At 32.1% G+C, this 17,984-nt stretch overlaps 1 protein-coding gene across 3 annotated transcripts in view; it reads right to left on the reverse strand.

Annotated features, from left to right (window-relative positions):
- The window catches only part of LOC132720760 (uncharacterized), a 55,330-nt gene that overhangs the window by 17,239 nt on the left and 20,107 nt on the right, over window positions 1-17,984 (reverse strand). For all 3 annotated transcript variants that reach the window (XM_060704970.1, XM_060704971.1, XM_060704972.1), the window contains 7 exons: window positions 10,307-10,448; window positions 8,998-9,278; window positions 8,575-8,818; window positions 8,154-8,219; window positions 7,649-7,887; window positions 6,682-6,808; window positions 5,974-6,147 (listed from right to left, as the gene is read on the reverse strand). In XM_060704970.1, coding sequence (XP_060560953.1) covers window positions 5,974-6,147; window positions 6,682-6,808; window positions 7,649-7,887; window positions 8,154-8,219; window positions 8,575-8,818; window positions 8,998-9,278; window positions 10,307-10,448 — 1,273 coding nt within the window. The remainder of the gene's footprint in view (window positions 1-5,973; window positions 6,148-6,681; window positions 6,809-7,648; window positions 7,888-8,153; window positions 8,220-8,574; window positions 8,819-8,997; window positions 9,279-10,306; window positions 10,449-17,984) is intronic.

A 17,984-nucleotide genomic window follows, 5' to 3' on the forward strand; every position in this document is an offset into this window, starting at 1 on the left:
CACTTCATGTGTTATACTAAATTTGTTTCAATAAACATACACTTCCAGAATGACCGTTGTAGACATCACCTGCGTACAGAGACCAAACTGAGTTAGGTACAGTTTAGGACATATACGTAAAAAACGTTTATAAAATTGAGCCGTGCCATGACAAAACCAACGTAATGCGTTTGCGACCAGCATGGATCCAGACCAGCCTGCGCATCCGCACAGTCTGATCAGGATCCATGCTGTTCGCTATCAGTTTCTCTACTTGTAACTCATTGTGTTATTGATATAATAAACAGCTCAATCATGTGTTTGTTTTAGTAAGAACTCTATCATTTTACACGCCCTATTGTGACGAAATAGGCCGATAAAAGATGCAATCACACTTGACATACCAAAAACAAACATGGATGCTTTTAAGATTATATATTATCTACAATAATCAATGTTGCTTTCTTTCTTAAATATCAGAATAACCCTCCGTAATTCATACTCCTCTCACTTTGAAAAATAAAGTTTAGCCGAGTTTTCCAGCCAAGACATCGGCAAGTGTAGTAACAGAAGATATACGTTGAAGATAAGGAAATAGATTTAAAACACGGCATTTTATATGATAACCTGATTAATGTCAGACTGGTAATGCCTTATTTCATAGCATTTTGATGTTAAAATAGATTAATAACTACAGCGAAAAGATGGTATAGATTAATGTATGCATGAACAAAGTAGACAAAGATATATGTAAAAAACTTAATGTTATCAATTCTACCACTTTAAAAATATTAATTGAAGACAAAAAGTAAGAACCACACTTTCGAGATTATGAAAATGTCTCTTATTTTGAAAGTGTTAAGTAATTCAAAGTGAATTTAACTTTAAGACATTGAATATATTAAATACCAACAAAAACAATTTATGCAACACATTTTATTTAGAGTTTGCATTTATTTTGTAAATTTTCTATTATTTTCACGTAGAAAGGACTTCGGAGTAAATGTAAAAGAATCCAGAACGATCATTAATTGAGAAAATGTTCATTTTAATACATCTTAAATACTTTGGCAACAAGAGTTCTACCCTGTAAGCCCCCTGTCTCTCTACCTTCTTATCAACATGCTTAGAGCTATCAAAACAGCTCATAGTAATTGAATAAAATTGATGTTTGTAATCAATCACTTTTAGGTACTACAGTTCATGTTATAAATGTAATAGTTAATTGATACAATAAACACACATCAAATATAATAATTATAATTATATTATATTATTCCATGCCGCATTTACCATAAACATTTGAACATCTAACTATATACTTGTTTGTTTGTTGTTTAAACAATGCATATTGATATGTATCGAGTTATGATGATAATTGTACATTCTCCTTTTCGTATGTCTTTACTTTTTATTTCGTAGAACAATGTTTATACATTTATTAACTAATTTTCTTGTTCTTGTTACTAGATTAAGAATTTTTTTAAAAATGTCATGATTGCTATTACCATAATATTGACGTTATGTTTGTAAATATTATTATATTATAGATGATGTACAATGTACAAATCTTAAAAAAAGTATCTGTTCTGTTCTGATAAATAATTTCATTATTCACTTTAAGTCAGATACAGACTTTTTCTGATATGCATTTAATTTTCCTTACATTGCCTAATGGCTGCTCGTCACTGTAGAAACATAGTTCAGTGTGACCTTATTTTTGTCTTGATTTAGAACGATTTAAGGTCATGTCAAATCAGTTTTGCAAAACTTCCGCATATGTTTAATCAATAACCTAAAAGAAAACAATTAACATTTTCTGTTCATCTTTTTAATGTTTCAATTTATGAATGAATAACTTTTTTGGGGGGTCTTTTTAATGCAAATTTATAATTTATCTTTTATTTCAATGGATGTTATTAATAAATAATTCGTTAGCATTGGAACTATTTTAAACCAAATTTTACATACAGTTATTTACATGTAGCATATCATGATAACTTGTTTAAACAATAAACCAGAGCGGACCAAGTATTGGTTTTTCCTTTGATCAAAGTGAATTACTAAATCATAAATCAACTTAAACATGCAACTTATGTTTCTTGTATCATAGTTTGGAGACCTTTCTGTTGAAAATGTGTCAGGGTTAAATCGTATACATATACATGCACAGTGCGTTAACTGGAGTGCGGGTATTAGTTACCCGCACTCCAGAGCATGCCCATTGATTGGCTCATTTTTGCTGGGGTTTACATATTGTGACGGCAGAGAAAGGGAAAGCGACAGAAATGTCATATTCAGATGTTCGTTCATTGGTTCATTTTTGCCGGGGTTTCATATTGTGACAACAGGGAACGTGCTGTTATGTTTGACTATGATACAAAAGAGAAAGAACACCAAAACACTCGGCAATCTGATTAATACTCGGGGGCTACGCCCCCTCGTACAAATCAGATAGCCTCGTGTTTCGGTGCTCTTTCTATTACTTATACTGCTAATTACTCTATCATAATATCAACTACCATTATGCTTGCGTTCCCAATTAAAGAATTTGAGCCGCGTCACGACAAAACCAACGTAATGAGTTTGCGACCAGCATGGATCCAGATCAGTCTGCGCATCCGCGCAGTCTGATCAGGATCCATGCTGTTCGCTGACAGACCCTATAACAAGTAAAGAAACTGATAGCGAACAGCATGGTTCCTGATCAGACTGCGCGGATACGCTGACTGATCTGGATCCATGCTGGTCGCAAACGCATTACGTTGGTTTTGTCGTGACGCGGCTCATTTATCTATATAAAATGGTATTCTTTTGTGTCAAGACTCTCTTGATTTTAACACTCGAGACTACGCTTTATCTTGCAGAGTTATGCAATTAATTACTGTGCTTAACATTAATATCAAAAACATGCTTTACAGATATGAAATCGTTGTGTTGATTACACTGTTTACATATGGAGAAGAACTTTACTGGGTCACGAGGTTCTAGCAGCATTTCTTTGTTAAATCTTCCAAGAAATTAAACTACTGATAATCTTAAAGATAAGAAATTGAATATGAAGTGCGCTTTGCACTTTAAAAAAAAGATTTAATGATACATTAAATAAAAATGGTGATAAGACCTCGACGCTCTGTCGTGTGATAAAGTAGCTGATAAACGATACATCTAATATTGTGTAAGGCTTTCCTGCATATTTTAAATCAGAATTGAAAATAGTTCGAGATTTTGGCGATAAAATCTCCAAAGAATGTTTTAACATTATGTCATAATCATTATATCAATATGTCTGTTTTAGAATCCCTGCTTTACTTCTTTAAGTTAATTTTCACTTTGGTGCTTCTTTATGAATAAGTCATTATTGATCTTAACAATTGCTGCAAGGCTGAACTCTGTTATATCTATAATCGGACTGTTGTTTCGAAGTCGTCTGGAGATTTGACATCATCCAGAACAAAACCAAATGAAAAGACAAAAAATGTAAAAAAAATCCGGTAATATGTTTAACATGAATATCTCACTGGTTAAACAATGCACAGGTAAGAAAAGATAGACATTCTAGATTTATGTTTGCATCATTCCATAAATAAAAGAGAGATTCCTTTTCTAATTCTCTTCGGTTATAACATCCGGTAATGACCCCATTTTAAAATATTACAAACAGCGCGTCCATTTTTTACATACCGTCATTAGTAATCAGTTGCACTAAGGTTTTATTTACAGCTCCTGATTTAGAATTTATACACGAAGGGAGATGGGAATCTACTTAATGCAGTAAATATTGTATAATCACTTCCATGATGAGCTTGCAATGTTTGAAGGATTAAAACCCGTCTCTATGAAAAGCTATTATATGTTCCGCGTATCAACTCTGATGGAAATAATTAAAAAGGAAAGATTTTCAACAGTAATTAAATATCATGATATGCGGATAAATGGTACTAGAACGCCTCAGTACAAAGAACTTGGGTTTACATATTTTATACTAGACTAGTGTTAGATAGATAGACAAAGTTTTTATATATGTATATATCTGTGTCAATTGAAAATCCATTCAATTTATTATATACTTATAAATGAAATATTAAATATTGAGAAATATTGATGAAATAAAATGCGTATTTTCATTTTCCGTATTTTCACTGTAAAAATTTATTTTTCACTGCAGTGAAACATATTTTCCGTATTTTCACTGGTGTCTTGCCGGACTACTTTCTTTTAAATTCTACCAGTACACAAAATTTAAGGGAAAGTTTTAAAATTTTATCGCAAAAAAGAGAAAAATGTACATAATAAACAGAAAATTCAAGTTTTTTCTATAAATACATGATTTATTTTCATCTTGTGGCATGAAAATTACCATATTTCACTCGTGGCTACCGCCACTCATGAAATATTTATTTTACCACTCGATGAAAATAAATCATGTATTTATAGAAAAAACTTGAATATCCTCTATTTATTCAAAAAATATAAAACATAGCAACACTAACTCTTGTCTAAATCATGATGTTATTTTTGTATTTTCTGATCGCAAGATCAGAAAATACAAAGCTAACATCCACGGTCTAACACAAAATTTCCTAACAGACCTAACAACGCAAAGTAGTTCTCACTCAGAACTGCTTAAAAACCAGCAATTTAAAAGAAAGAATAACTTTTAATGTAGGCATTTAACGAATTGCAGTGCATTAAAAGTTTAGAGTAGTCAATAGAAATATGATGTTACAATCACAAATTTCGCGGATGAATATCTTTTTTACCCAATGAAAAATGTTCGGCTATTTCCGTAAAGCTTAATCAATGAAAATGCTATTTTTAGCTATGTCGATTACCGCGTAGTACACAAATAAATCTGACTGTCGAGTAGTGGAATATATATACATGTCGTACTTTTTTGTCGAGAAGAGTTTCGCTAAATTATTTTCATCAGTGTTAAACAACAGGTTTATCGTGAACATTAGTAAGGATTACAAACACGAATTGGAAATTTTCAAATAAGAATTACAATGTATTTGTTTTTATTCAAGCTACATATGTATTACTTCACCGTGGCGCAGAGGTAGCGCGCTCGTTTAGGGTGTGAGAGACCTAAGGTTCAAATCCTAGGCGAGGCAACTTTTTTTTTGCGGTGTCTTTTTAAGGAAGTAGCCACGATATGCAAGGATAAAGTGTGGCTGTCATTAAAAATGAAAAATGATTTTTTGATGCAACTCTAGTCATGCAAAATTCCATATGTATCAATCTCAAACTGTTATAGACGCAGTCGCTGCGTAAGATTAATTATAGTATATAAAAATAAACTTATACTGGAAAATACATACAGATAGTCAGTATGATTTAGATTGCAAAGATCAGAAAATACCACAGAGGTTGCAGCCCTTTGATTTATATATTGTATTGTATAGCCAGATTAACGTAAGTAGAATACCAATTGTCCTATGCCGCATGAAAGAAATTTTCTGGACCAATGGACCAACAATACTTTGAATCATTCACTGTTGTGTAAGTTATGTTTTCGAATTTGATGCCCCAATTACCGGACGACGAAAGTAAACATGCTTATGAACTTTATGCCAGCAATAATGTGTTAAATTCACATACAGAAACCTCGTTAACGTCCAAAATGAGTCTTCTCCCGTCCTGTTTTATGTATTGCAATCAAACAACAGATACAAAACATGAGGAAAATGTAGGGGACACTGCTATAGATAAGCTGCGTCACGACAAAACCAACATAATGGGTTTGCGACCAGCATGGATCCAGACCAGCCTGCGCATCCGCGCAGTCTGATCAGGATCCATGCTGTTCGCTTACAAACTCTATAACAAGTAGAGAAACTGATAGCGAACAGCATGGATCCTGCTCAGACTGCGCGGATGCGCAGGCGGGTCTGGATCCATGCTGGTCGCAAACCCATTATTTTGGTTTTATCATGGCACGGCTCATTAATAATTATAAATAGATATAAGACGAGCAACGGATGTACTTACAACCAACGTTTGACTTGTAGCTGTTGCTCTTAGCAACGGTTGTTTTGGTGATGATAATGTCTCTGAAGCTTTGTCTCTTCTTGTAGATGAATAAAATGATGATACCAAATAAGATAATGCTTGAGACAACAGTCACACCTACGATAATACCGTTAAGGATATCCTTCTCCTGATCTAAAACACAACATCGGTGACAATGTATTCTCTTTTATTAAAATAAAATACCTACTTTTAAAGAGATTGAACCAAATAGTGAGGGAAATACTGATGTATATTAAATACAAGAAGAAGAGGGCCAATGATTATTTTTTAGGAAAAATAAAATTAATAAGGCGGAATTAACAAATGTTTTCAAATACGATAGCATTTAGTTCAAACAGTTGAAGAATTATGCTTTAATTGAACATTTGTGGACGAAGTAACATCTCCGGGAACATATGTTGCCGAAGACACAACCAAAAATGTTACAGGTTTAGAGCAAAACAAACATATAGAAGAAATAATTACGATTAATATATAATAGCAAAAGGATTTTATCAATATCATATAGAAATGAAACTATATTAAGACAATTGTACAGCAGTTCCATTTTTATTACTATGGTTTTCAACATTAAAACTTCCATACCTATATCAGAAACTATATTAAGACAATTGTACAGCAGTTCCATTTTTATTACTATGGTTGTCAACATTAAAACTTCCATACCTATATCAGATACTCTGGCTAGAGACACGTGAGGAATTTGATCAGTGATGTTTGTATTTAATTCCAGAAACTTGCTCCTGAGAAGCTCTTTCTTGTTACCATTTTCGTCAGTTAAGGTGGCTCTTACCTGTTAAGTATAAATACATGAATATGTTACGGCTTAACGTTCAATTCAATTACCAGAAGTAGAAATGATTCAAACATTTCTGGGTACGAAATAATTATTACTTAAATGTGACGTTACTATCGCAACATGTGATCATCACTCTTGCGTTCTTGATTGTCTTGTTTTTGATTTTTGAAATCGAAACTTCACACCATGCGTTCATGGAAAAAATGCAATGTATTTCACGGAACAACACTAACTAACGTGACGTAAAGAGCTTAGATATAAAGCAAGTCAATCGCTATATTAAAAAAAGTTAAATGAACGAGCTATAAAAACGAAAGTTTCATGTTATACTGAAGAATAGCCAGTCAGTTGTATCCTTGAGAAAACTTTTGATGGGAAAACAAACATTGTTGATTATGTTAAGATAATAGAAACATGGTTGCCAGGAATTGTTACGTGCTGGAAATATGCATGATAAAAACAAAACTCACACGGCCGCTGTATCAAACAAAATAATAGATACTAGTATCATATCATATTTGGAAACTTGATTTTAGTAATTTATGTAGCTATTTTATATTTTGTTGGCTTCAAACCATAACCAGAATATAAAAACAAATCTGAAACAAGAAACATATATCTGCGTACGTACAAGGATTAGATTTCGTACCATTTTACAAGTGAAATTGCTTTATATCAATATATTTTAGTGCCACGTGTATTAAGCAACGAAACTGATGCATTGAAATCGATTTGTAATTTATCTAAACAATTTCTTGTTTTGACAATGCCATAAACTTGCTGCAGTTATTACATGATAAAGAGGTTTTATTCATTTTGTCATCTAAAACTTACAAAGACTCTGTATAGATTCCATGGTCTTAGTTCTAATGTTTTCTTGTCAGTATCTCCAGCCTTAGACACATGTTTCTTTCTGCCAGCATCAACTTGATCTTGGTCAGCATGTGGAATGTTGCTCCACACAATTTCCTGTGATAACCCCGTGTGATTAATTGGTAACGACCATTTTAGATGACATAACACTTTTTCACTTGTGTCGTCATATTCCATTCCAGCAATTGTAATATTCCAGTCTGAAATAAAACATTATACTTGTTGCTGACCGTGCAGTCAATGAATAAGACAAAGGTTACAATATAATAGGGACATAATGTATGTTTCAAACTGTAAAATATATTTAAAAATTTGTCAAGACCGAACGTTTGATTCCGCTTCAAATGTTTTATTCTATTTTCTTGTCATCAGCAAAATATCACTTTTCAAAAGCTACAAACCTTCATCTTACGAAATTCAAACATTAAGAAATCTGATGCCTTAATTGTAATATTTTGCTATATACCTAGACCGTGTGATGACGCTGATCCGGTAAACGAGCCATCCTCTTGCTGGTTTAGATGGTCAGTATCTACAAACAAAACAAACAAACTGTAAACCGAAGTCAATACAAATTATATATTGTTAGATTACCAAATTATTTGACACATAAAAGTGGAATTGGATTGTTTCATATCTTCTATGATTAAATTTAATGATGTCATTGCAGTGATTTCAACTATTTTCATAGCAAAGTACTGCTTTTACATCCCCGAAACACCATACCTTTGAAGTAATTTTATCTGGTCAAATTGTAAATAATTGTCACAGAGCCACTGCAAGACTACATAAAAATAAAATACAAGATTGATTTGAGTAATCTCGGCTTTTTTTATGTGGTATGATAAATACAATTTGATTGGCGTGCTGTTTTTGTAAGTACCTACCTAAAGCTACTTTTCCATTTCCAATATTTTCTAGAGTAGTTTTCGGATATGGCGTGGTTATTTTGTAAACTTCTTTATGTGTTCCTGAAACTTGCGATAGACATTTAGCTGGATTTATACCGTCTGTTTGAAGACATTTTGGTGTTAAGAAGGTTAACTCCCCTTGCCAATTCTTGTCCGATTTTAATTGGATTTCTACCAAATACTCCGCGTTAAAAGCAATGTTTTTCAAGTGTAGCTTTGGCTGAAGAAAAACAAACATATTTATAAGTAAAGTTATAAACTATTTTAAAATTTGATATTCAAGTTCAAACAGCGAATGGTTTTTAAACAGTACTTGATTGTTAGGGATTGTAATCTTAAAGATAAAATTATAACAAAAATGTAGGAATATAAAAAAGATATATCAAAATGTCATTGTACCTCTTCATATGTTTGTACATAGAGCACTTTAGAGTAATGATCCTCGGGCCAGGGGCAGTCACAATGTTGTAAATAATAGTTGATAGAATAAGCTAGCTCGCTGCTGCCTTTCTTTGGGAGAACGTTTGGATTGACCCAGGTTACCACAGGATTTAATGTACCGTTCACTATGGTCATTGTCATGTTGAGTTGTAGCGTAGATTTATTGTCGTACTCTATAACAGCCCCTTCATTCATGCGGAACGGATAATATTTGTCCCATACCGGAACCGCAATGACTTCTGTAAAACAAGATCAGCTAAATGGTTAAAAGAAGGTTTGTACGTTACGGACACAATCTTAACGTAATTTTTTTTTGGAAATAAATGTCCCTCGGTTACATAGATTATTGTTAGTTTTGTTTAGTAAAATATATAATTGACCACAATTATGGCAAAATGTAAAGCTATTTTGACTTCAAATGAATTAGAATCCATTTAAGACCAATATAATCGGACCATTTTCAAATTTTATGATTAAACATTTCATATCTATATATAACTTATTAAAAGAAATTACAAAAAATATTTCATAGAATATTTTTCTTTTCATTTCATTTTGAACTCACAACAACTTTCAACAGAAACTGCTTTTCTCTGATATTTTCAAAGTTCAATGGCAGTAAGTGTTTTGTATGTAGTAAATATATACAGGTACATATAAATTGTATAAATAAAACATGAATTATTAATGTTTTACTTGTATATTGTAGTACTTATAGAATCAGACAGATACATCTTACACTTGTTGATATGTTATCAGGGTGGAGATGATATCTTACTTATATCCGTGTCTAATAACCCGGTCGTTCACCCACTACTATTATCTCACCTCATAAATAATTATTTACAATCTATATTTCTCAATACTTTAAGATTATGGTGGCATCATAACAAATGCCCTTTCTGTTATTTTCTCCCCCCCCCTTTTTTTTGACTTAGTTCCTATGTATCTTACTTTAAGTCTAGAAGTTTCATTGGTGTTTTAATTCAGTATTTTGTACACCGTCAAAAGTAAGAAAAACTGACTTTATTTGTAAACAAAGATCAATTTATTTTAAAACAACATTATCTTGCTTGAAGAACTTTCTCTTGTTTTTTATTATCCTTTGCAGAACCACTGGCAATAGCAAAACCTGTACTACAAGTTTGACAAAAATTTTACTCTGTTTGCCTCCTTATAATCCTGACAATGTGCACCTTACTTCTGACATCATCGTTGGTAAGTCAACATTAAAAGCAGATAAGTCTATTTAAAGGTTTAAACATACCGTCGGTGTAGGGAAGGTTGTCTGATATCGAAGCATTAAACCGTATTTCCGCTTGTGTTCCGTTCTCTCCGACAGCCATTAGCCAGAACTCAGGATAGTATGGTAGAGAGTTTAGATGAATGTTGGCATAAGTCAAACTCGTCTGCAAAATAGTAGAAAACATAGTACAATTAAATTTTTTAGCAATATAAAAGTTGGGAAAAGCGAATCGCTTAATATGAGAATCCTGCAGTTATTCTTCGCAGTTATAAAATTGTATTTTAATGACTGTATTGTCATTTTTTATGTAAAGATTGCTTCATTTTTGTTATGCTGAATCATCAAAACAAGAGAAAAAAAGAACAAACAAGAAAATTAGTCTACATATGTACTTCGTCTCATTGTAAGGTATTACACAGACACATTATATTCATAAGGCCTACTGCCTTACTAAAATATTTATGTCGCGTTACCTATTATAATCTTATGCATAAATATCAAAAACTATATTTTAATTGTTAACATCCAAACAAGTTCATTGTAAAATATTTTTTTTTCACCCGAAGCGCGTTAAAGAATCAACATTACAAAAAATATAAAAGCAAGGATCAACAAGGAAGGGCGGCATTCAATGAACGCAACCCGCAATACCACCAAATTAACCAGAGTTAACAATATAAAAAAGAACAATATTGTTTTATATCTTAGTCCACAATCTGTGTTTTTAGAATTGTTCAGTTCAAAACAATTACACCCAGTTTCAATCCAACTTAATTTAGTGTACTTTGTTCATTACATTAATTTTCTTTGTAATTTCTCATTTCTTAATCTATAGATTGATGAGAAAGATGTTTAGGATTAAAAGCTTAAAATTTGGAACCAGACGTCTTGCTTTTTCTCTCTCTCTTTATTCAGGTCTTATATTATATGTTCACACAAACATATTCAGAACAATAACCGATGCTTTTGAAATTTTGGCAGTAAATATAAAGGATCAAATCTTGTTACATCAAGTGCTTACTTTTATCCATCTGTTTTAAAACTTAAATCAAAAACAAAAGAAACACGGGTTCAATCCTAAAGCAAATGAGATTATTTTTTCTTCTTTTGTGATAAAGATAACGCAGTATTGCTGTAATCATGTTTTAACATGATACTTTGATCTTGTGTTTAGCATCTGAAGAAACAAATTATAGAAAAGAACAGTCTACCCATCCTGGTTTTAACTTGCATCTTTAAAAAAGCTGGAAAATCAATTTTCTTCGTTATTACATTAGCTTTGTGTAACAGTGTAACATGTTAGAAGCTAATTTGTATTTTACTAGGTTAAAATTGCCATCAATTACCAGTTGCGGCTCACAAAAACATCAACGAATACTTTGTTTTGAAACAAGTTCTGCCTTGCTTTTTATATCAGTTAGTACAGATCACAGGTGATAGTAATGCCGAGAAATTCTGGAAAAGGTAAACAAGCGATTCGTTCTTTTAACGGTGACAAATATGATTTTGCCCATATAATGTCATAATTTACAGTGATGACGTCATAATTAACTGTGATTCGAACTTTGATGAATAATAAATCATTGCTCCGAACAACACAACAACACGTAAAGCCCATACTTTGACATGATATTGACCTCGGACGTTTGACCATGATTTTCACAAGCATATTATAATAATAAAGAAATTAAATAATGAAATCAAACATATTTCAAATCAAATGTAGAAAATAATGTCATATAAACAAACACAACAAGTGGAGCAACAGAATGAATGGATTCAAAAACATCACACAGTTACGACAACAAAATGTTCCCTTGCATCAAATCAGTTCAACAATATATTTTTCTTGATGTATATGTTATTTTTTCAGTAGACTATCAAGTCAACATTTAATTATTTGTAGATATATTATGTCATTGTTTATATTTCATCACCATGAACAAAAATCATTCCATGCATGTCTCTCATTTTTTTTGTAACAAATTATTGTCATAATATCACCTGCATACTATACAATGCGTTATGAGTCACCCTGTGCGTGAATCTGGATTAGCAATAATCAAGGATTAACGTTATGGCGTTACACGTGTTATACAGAAACGTTTACAATATTTTTCTGATGTTAATGCTTCTAACTCGATAGTAAAGTAATAACACGGTACAGTGCACATACACGAGAAAATCGTGCCACCTTTTTACGACTGCTGACATCGTAGCTTCTTCTGCCAAGTATTCTGTTTGATAAAGCGCCATGTCGGGCTTCAGAAAAACACATTAAATACAAACTGAATTACTGACTAATTAATACAAGTCAGTCACTATCAACCAATGGATGTCGTATCCAACTGGGTCACTCTGCACTTATAATTGAACGTAAAGAGAACGCTAATTCACAGACGTCGAAATACGCAACCACTCAGACTATATCATTGTTCAACCATTATAATTCATAATACTGTCAAAAAACATTATTCCTGGGCAATTTCCAAAGGAAAGGAGTTTGCCAATCTTATCAAATGAATTCTTCGATATTTTCCTGAAATAATTTTGGTGCGTGATAATTAATCATGTATAAGCTTTGAAGTTAAAATGTGTAAAATGTCATTACAATTTGGGCCTTTAACCCCATTACTTTACCTTTGATAAACATTAATTACCTTCATATCATAAAACTCTTTAAAGAACTTTACATTTAAGATATAAGAACGTTATTTTTCTTACAATTTGCTAACAACACACTTTATTATTCTGCTTTCAAGCCTCAATTTGGAACACGTTTCAGCCCTTTCAAATGAACTATACATGATCTGCTCTACCATAATTTGTATTGGAAGTGGTTAACAAGTTATCAAATTCTAAGTGTTTTTTTTAAATTTGATTACCCAACAACAATAGGAATATACATGTATATCAAATGACCAATGCATTAAGTACAAGAAATGTTCTCTGTCTTTTTGTGCAATCATTAAGCTAGACATTGGTCTACTCATTTTGACGTGTGATAAACAAACAACTGATACATGGCACATTAAGCACATACTGACGTGGAAACGAATAAAACTTAACACAATATTTTGATACTACAATTTTTCGAAAGGATCACGCTGGTCTGACAGTCGTCATAAATGTAAATAGACAGGCACCCTCCGCACGAGATTTATAAATCTTCTTCGATACGAGAGCACGTGTTAGATATATATTATCACAGTGAAGAACGGCTGACACAGATGTTACATATGGTATATCGGTAAAGCTAGCGCGTTTTAGTGTTTAATGTTCTCTAAGATGTTTATATACAACAATTCTGTAATTGCTCGTAACTTGTGTCATTTGTAAGAGTCGGTAGCACGTTGTCAAAACAATCCAATGCTAGGTGTTACAATATACTCGAAATTTAAGCTCTTTTAACAGAAAGTCTGTAACGTGGAAAACAAGAAAAAAGTCCATCTGGTATGGCTTGTGCTCTTTTTCTTCTAATTTAAAGTTTCCTTTAAACACAATGCGTCATGAATACAATTCTTTTTAAGAACTTAGAAATGATTTCTTTTGGACTTTTTATAAAGATAGAATTAATGCAGATGTCTTGTTTATTACATTTAGTAAGATAATTGCATGAAAAAAATATATGTGCATGAAAAACATTTGTGTTTTTTTAAGTTTCGTAGCCAAGACAAAACACTTATCTCAATACGTATCTGTTTGGGATCAAAGCCACTTCTAGAAATGATATCGTATAATAACTTTTATATCATATCTGAATAACAGAAATCATAACAGAAGATTTAACAATGACCTATACCGTAATTAGCATACTGCATTTTATAACCTCCATTCATTATCCCACCCTAGACAATGAAATGAACTAAATTATAAAACAGATTATTTCTAAAATACTGTGCCTCCGTTTCACTTCTTCCTATCGTAGACTGGTGCATAGTCTATGGCAATACCATAAAATACAGGTATTTCCCAACACCTTTCCGTTGAAATTTATACTCAGCAAGTTTGACAATATAAAACAACATTATTTACAAGAAGAAAAAAGAAGAAATCAAATAACTGTTCAACACCCAATTTGTGCTCGATGACATTTAGCAATGGAATGTGCATGACCTAATTTTCACACCTGTTCACGTGCAAAACATGCAGTTGTGAACAGGCATAGCCCAGATTTCATTCCATCTTAGATGTTGAGAGAAAGTTTCTAGAAACTGTAATCACCTGTTGTTAACCAATGTAATGCTTTGTATTTTAATTTGGCAAGCAAAATTTACACTTAATTACAGAAATGGTAAGCCGAGTAATTTTATAATAGAAAAAGAAGCTGGTTTCTCAGACAATTCACACCTTTGGCCATCGTGGCCATGCTGCTAATAATTGCTTAACACTGGGTTTTAAAATACGATCATCTTTATTGTTAAATGAATAAATAAATAAATAAATGACCTAAAATTATCAAATTTCCATATTCACATTATAATTTTGTTTTCTTCTTGCAAGTGATATTTACTTATCAGGATTAAATTTCATGTAAAGTTTAACTAATAGTATTAATTCACTAAAAGATCCCATAACTATATAAGACATTTTGATGGAAAATAAAATGAAACATGTGTTATCGAAGTTGAAAAAGAGGAACTTCCTACCGATGCTAAATTGTTCATGAATATGACAAAGTTTCAGTTAGACATACATCAATAATGAGTGTTAATATATATCTGAGATTAAAAAAATGTTCCCCTGTAATTATGATATTTCTGATAGGATTCTTCTCATTAGATTTCTGTAGAAAAAATAGATCCATCTAAAGCAAGTAATCATGTATTGAAATTGAGATAAATGTTCATAATTGATACAATCCCTTCTTGAAACATTGAAGGCAAGATTTTTATCTCGTTACATTCAAAAATAACTAATGAGAAAGAAAAATCATTTTCCTAACACGTATAGAGAAGAAAAAAATCATCACTTCAACTAACAGCAGATGCACCGGGTGAGAACTATTTCCAACAACTTGCATTTCAATTTCACTAATCAAGAAAAATAGACATTGCCTTAGAAATTGGAGGAAAAAATCAACTTTGATCTATGGCTATCTGAAATACAGAAACATCCGATTAAAAACCCCAGCAAATTGCACGGAAATTCTGTGCCAACTCTTATCATTTTCATACTTATTACGGAGTTCACTTATCAAAAACTTATTTCCTGTTGTCTGTTACATACACTAGTAACAAGTGATTTTGGGTTGATTTCCAATCACATGATTTTAGCCTAGGCACCGTCTTGTCACAGTGCCCAATAAAACAAACAGGAGAGGCCCTAATCACGTATTGTATTTCTGCACATATATTAATGCCAGTACAGAGGGAAATTAAAAATGTACAACCGAACAATATATCTTGATAATCCTATACAGGTTTATTGTAGGAATGGTATTTCTGTAACACAAGACATAAAACAAACTGATTTTAGAGAAATGGGAGCGTAAAGTTGTTACAAAAACAGGAAAATTATTTATTTTACTTTCAAATATACCAATTTCCGTTAATAACAATTATAAAACGAAAAAAGAAAGAAAATAAACTATGTAAACTGTGGCTGATTATCATACTCATTCTATGCACCTTTGTAAAACAACAAAAACAATGGAAGTTCTTTATCTTCAATTATTTTACTCCTTTAAATATCAGACTTACATAAAACTATTTTATAGCACATTCATTGAATGAGGGTAGTGAACCAGAACATATGTGAATCAAACAACATTACAACTTGTAATAACAACGTTCTTGAAAATTCCTTATCTATTATAATAATGGTTTATTTTCTAAAATATAAAAACCGTAGAGAGGTATGCCAAATCAATTTTCCAGTTTTCTTATTTCACTTCTGGGCCGATGGTTAGATATTGCAGGAAACTCCGTCGTTCCTTCTATACATACAATACGACCTCTGAGAGTGTTATGTTTTCAAATAGGTTTTTAATGGCCCTTTCCTTCGTATTTAATAGCAATTTGTAATACGTGCCAAAATTACATAAGAATTTTATGATATCGCGGATTACAAAGACATTTGGGGGTGCTTTGTAACTCAATAAGGCGCAAAGCCAAACTATGAGCATAAAACATGAAAAAAGTAAAATCATATTTTCCTTTAAGGTCTTACATACAAAGCTTCTCATGTGCTGAACTTAATGAAAATTTTTAATTACTGAGATAATTATGTTAAAAGAAGAGAGAAAGAAGAGAAAAAGATGTAAAATTTTGAACTTAGAAGAAACAGCAGTAGTTTTGGCAATAATTACAATCCGACATTAGAAACTTAGGCGAAAGGCAATAAATCAAGTTAAAGCTATTTGTAAGAGCAGCTTAGACTTTGTACAAGACCATTCTGGTAGTCTAACAACGGTATCTACAACATTTATAACACACTTGATATGGCTATGACAAATCTTTGGTGTAGGGTCCAGCAAGGAGGGTTCTTGTAAAACTAAACATGAGCCGCATCACGACAAAACCAACATAATGGGTTTGCGACCAGCATGGATCCAGACCAGCCTGCGCATCCGCGCAGTCTGATCAGGATCCATGATGTTCGCTATCAGTTTCTCTACTTGTTATAGAGTTTGTAAGCGAACAGCATGGATCCTGATCAGACTGCGCGGATGCGCAGGCTGGTCTGGATCCATGCTGGTCGTAAACCCACTATGTTGGTTTTGTCGTGACACGGCTCTGTTCATCTTATACATTGAACTACGAACAAAACCTTGAAGTACAAGAATTACTTTATGATGATTAATGGAAGTACTGTTAAACAAGCTAATTATTACAATGTACTTTTATTAATTATCTTATATTTCTGAATTATGAAGCAATTGTGAAACAATATTGCTCACTAAGCAACCCAAAAGTTACGTAATAAAGATAATTACGATATACCTAGTATGTAAAGTTTCCTACACTATTTTTAAAAATAATACCATGGTTCACGTTAGTAAAACATTGAATAGATATCAGTTATGGAGGAAAAATGTTCATTTATTAGTATAAAATAATCAAACTTACACGCTGTTCTAAAAATGTTCTACAGTTTTCATGTTCAGAAATTCTTAGAACATTTCTATATGACATACAATTATCGACTGCACTTATAAACCCAGCCTAATCTCCTTTCTTATCAAAGAGGCAACTCGCTCATTTTCATTAGCTTAAACTCTTTATAAAAATTCTACCAATCTTAGATAACGACGCAAGCTCCTAAATCTAGATTCGCTTCATTATTTTACTCCCCGAGTAGAGTTCACTATATGGTTGCTCTATAATTTTCTGAAGTAGATAACACGTCGCCGTCTTATTTTCAGCACCTTTCAACTTAATCTCTTTGGAATAAAGTACAGAAATAAAACACCTGCCGGGTAATGGGCCGATGATGGAATATTCTCGTGATCATGATGAAGAAATCATTAAACGTAAGGCAAAAATAAGTTTTAAATAAAGAAATAAAACTACTGACAATGTATTTAAACCATGATAAGATAAATATTTTTCAGCTTGAGAAATTTGAAGATAACAGAAATTTCACAGAATCATAGATTATATAGCATATGTCAACCATTTAGTAAGAATGATACTTTCAACATACGTGTTGATTCTTTAGTGAAAACCTAATACTTTGAAGAAATAATAATAATAAT

This window comes from Ruditapes philippinarum, unplaced genomic scaffold (assembly GCF_026571515.1).
Source record: "Ruditapes philippinarum isolate M1 unplaced genomic scaffold, ASM2657151v2 ctg446_1_1_1_1, whole genome shotgun sequence".
In the NCBI taxonomy this organism is placed as follows: Eukaryota; Metazoa; Mollusca; class Bivalvia; order Venerida; family Veneridae; genus Ruditapes; species Ruditapes philippinarum.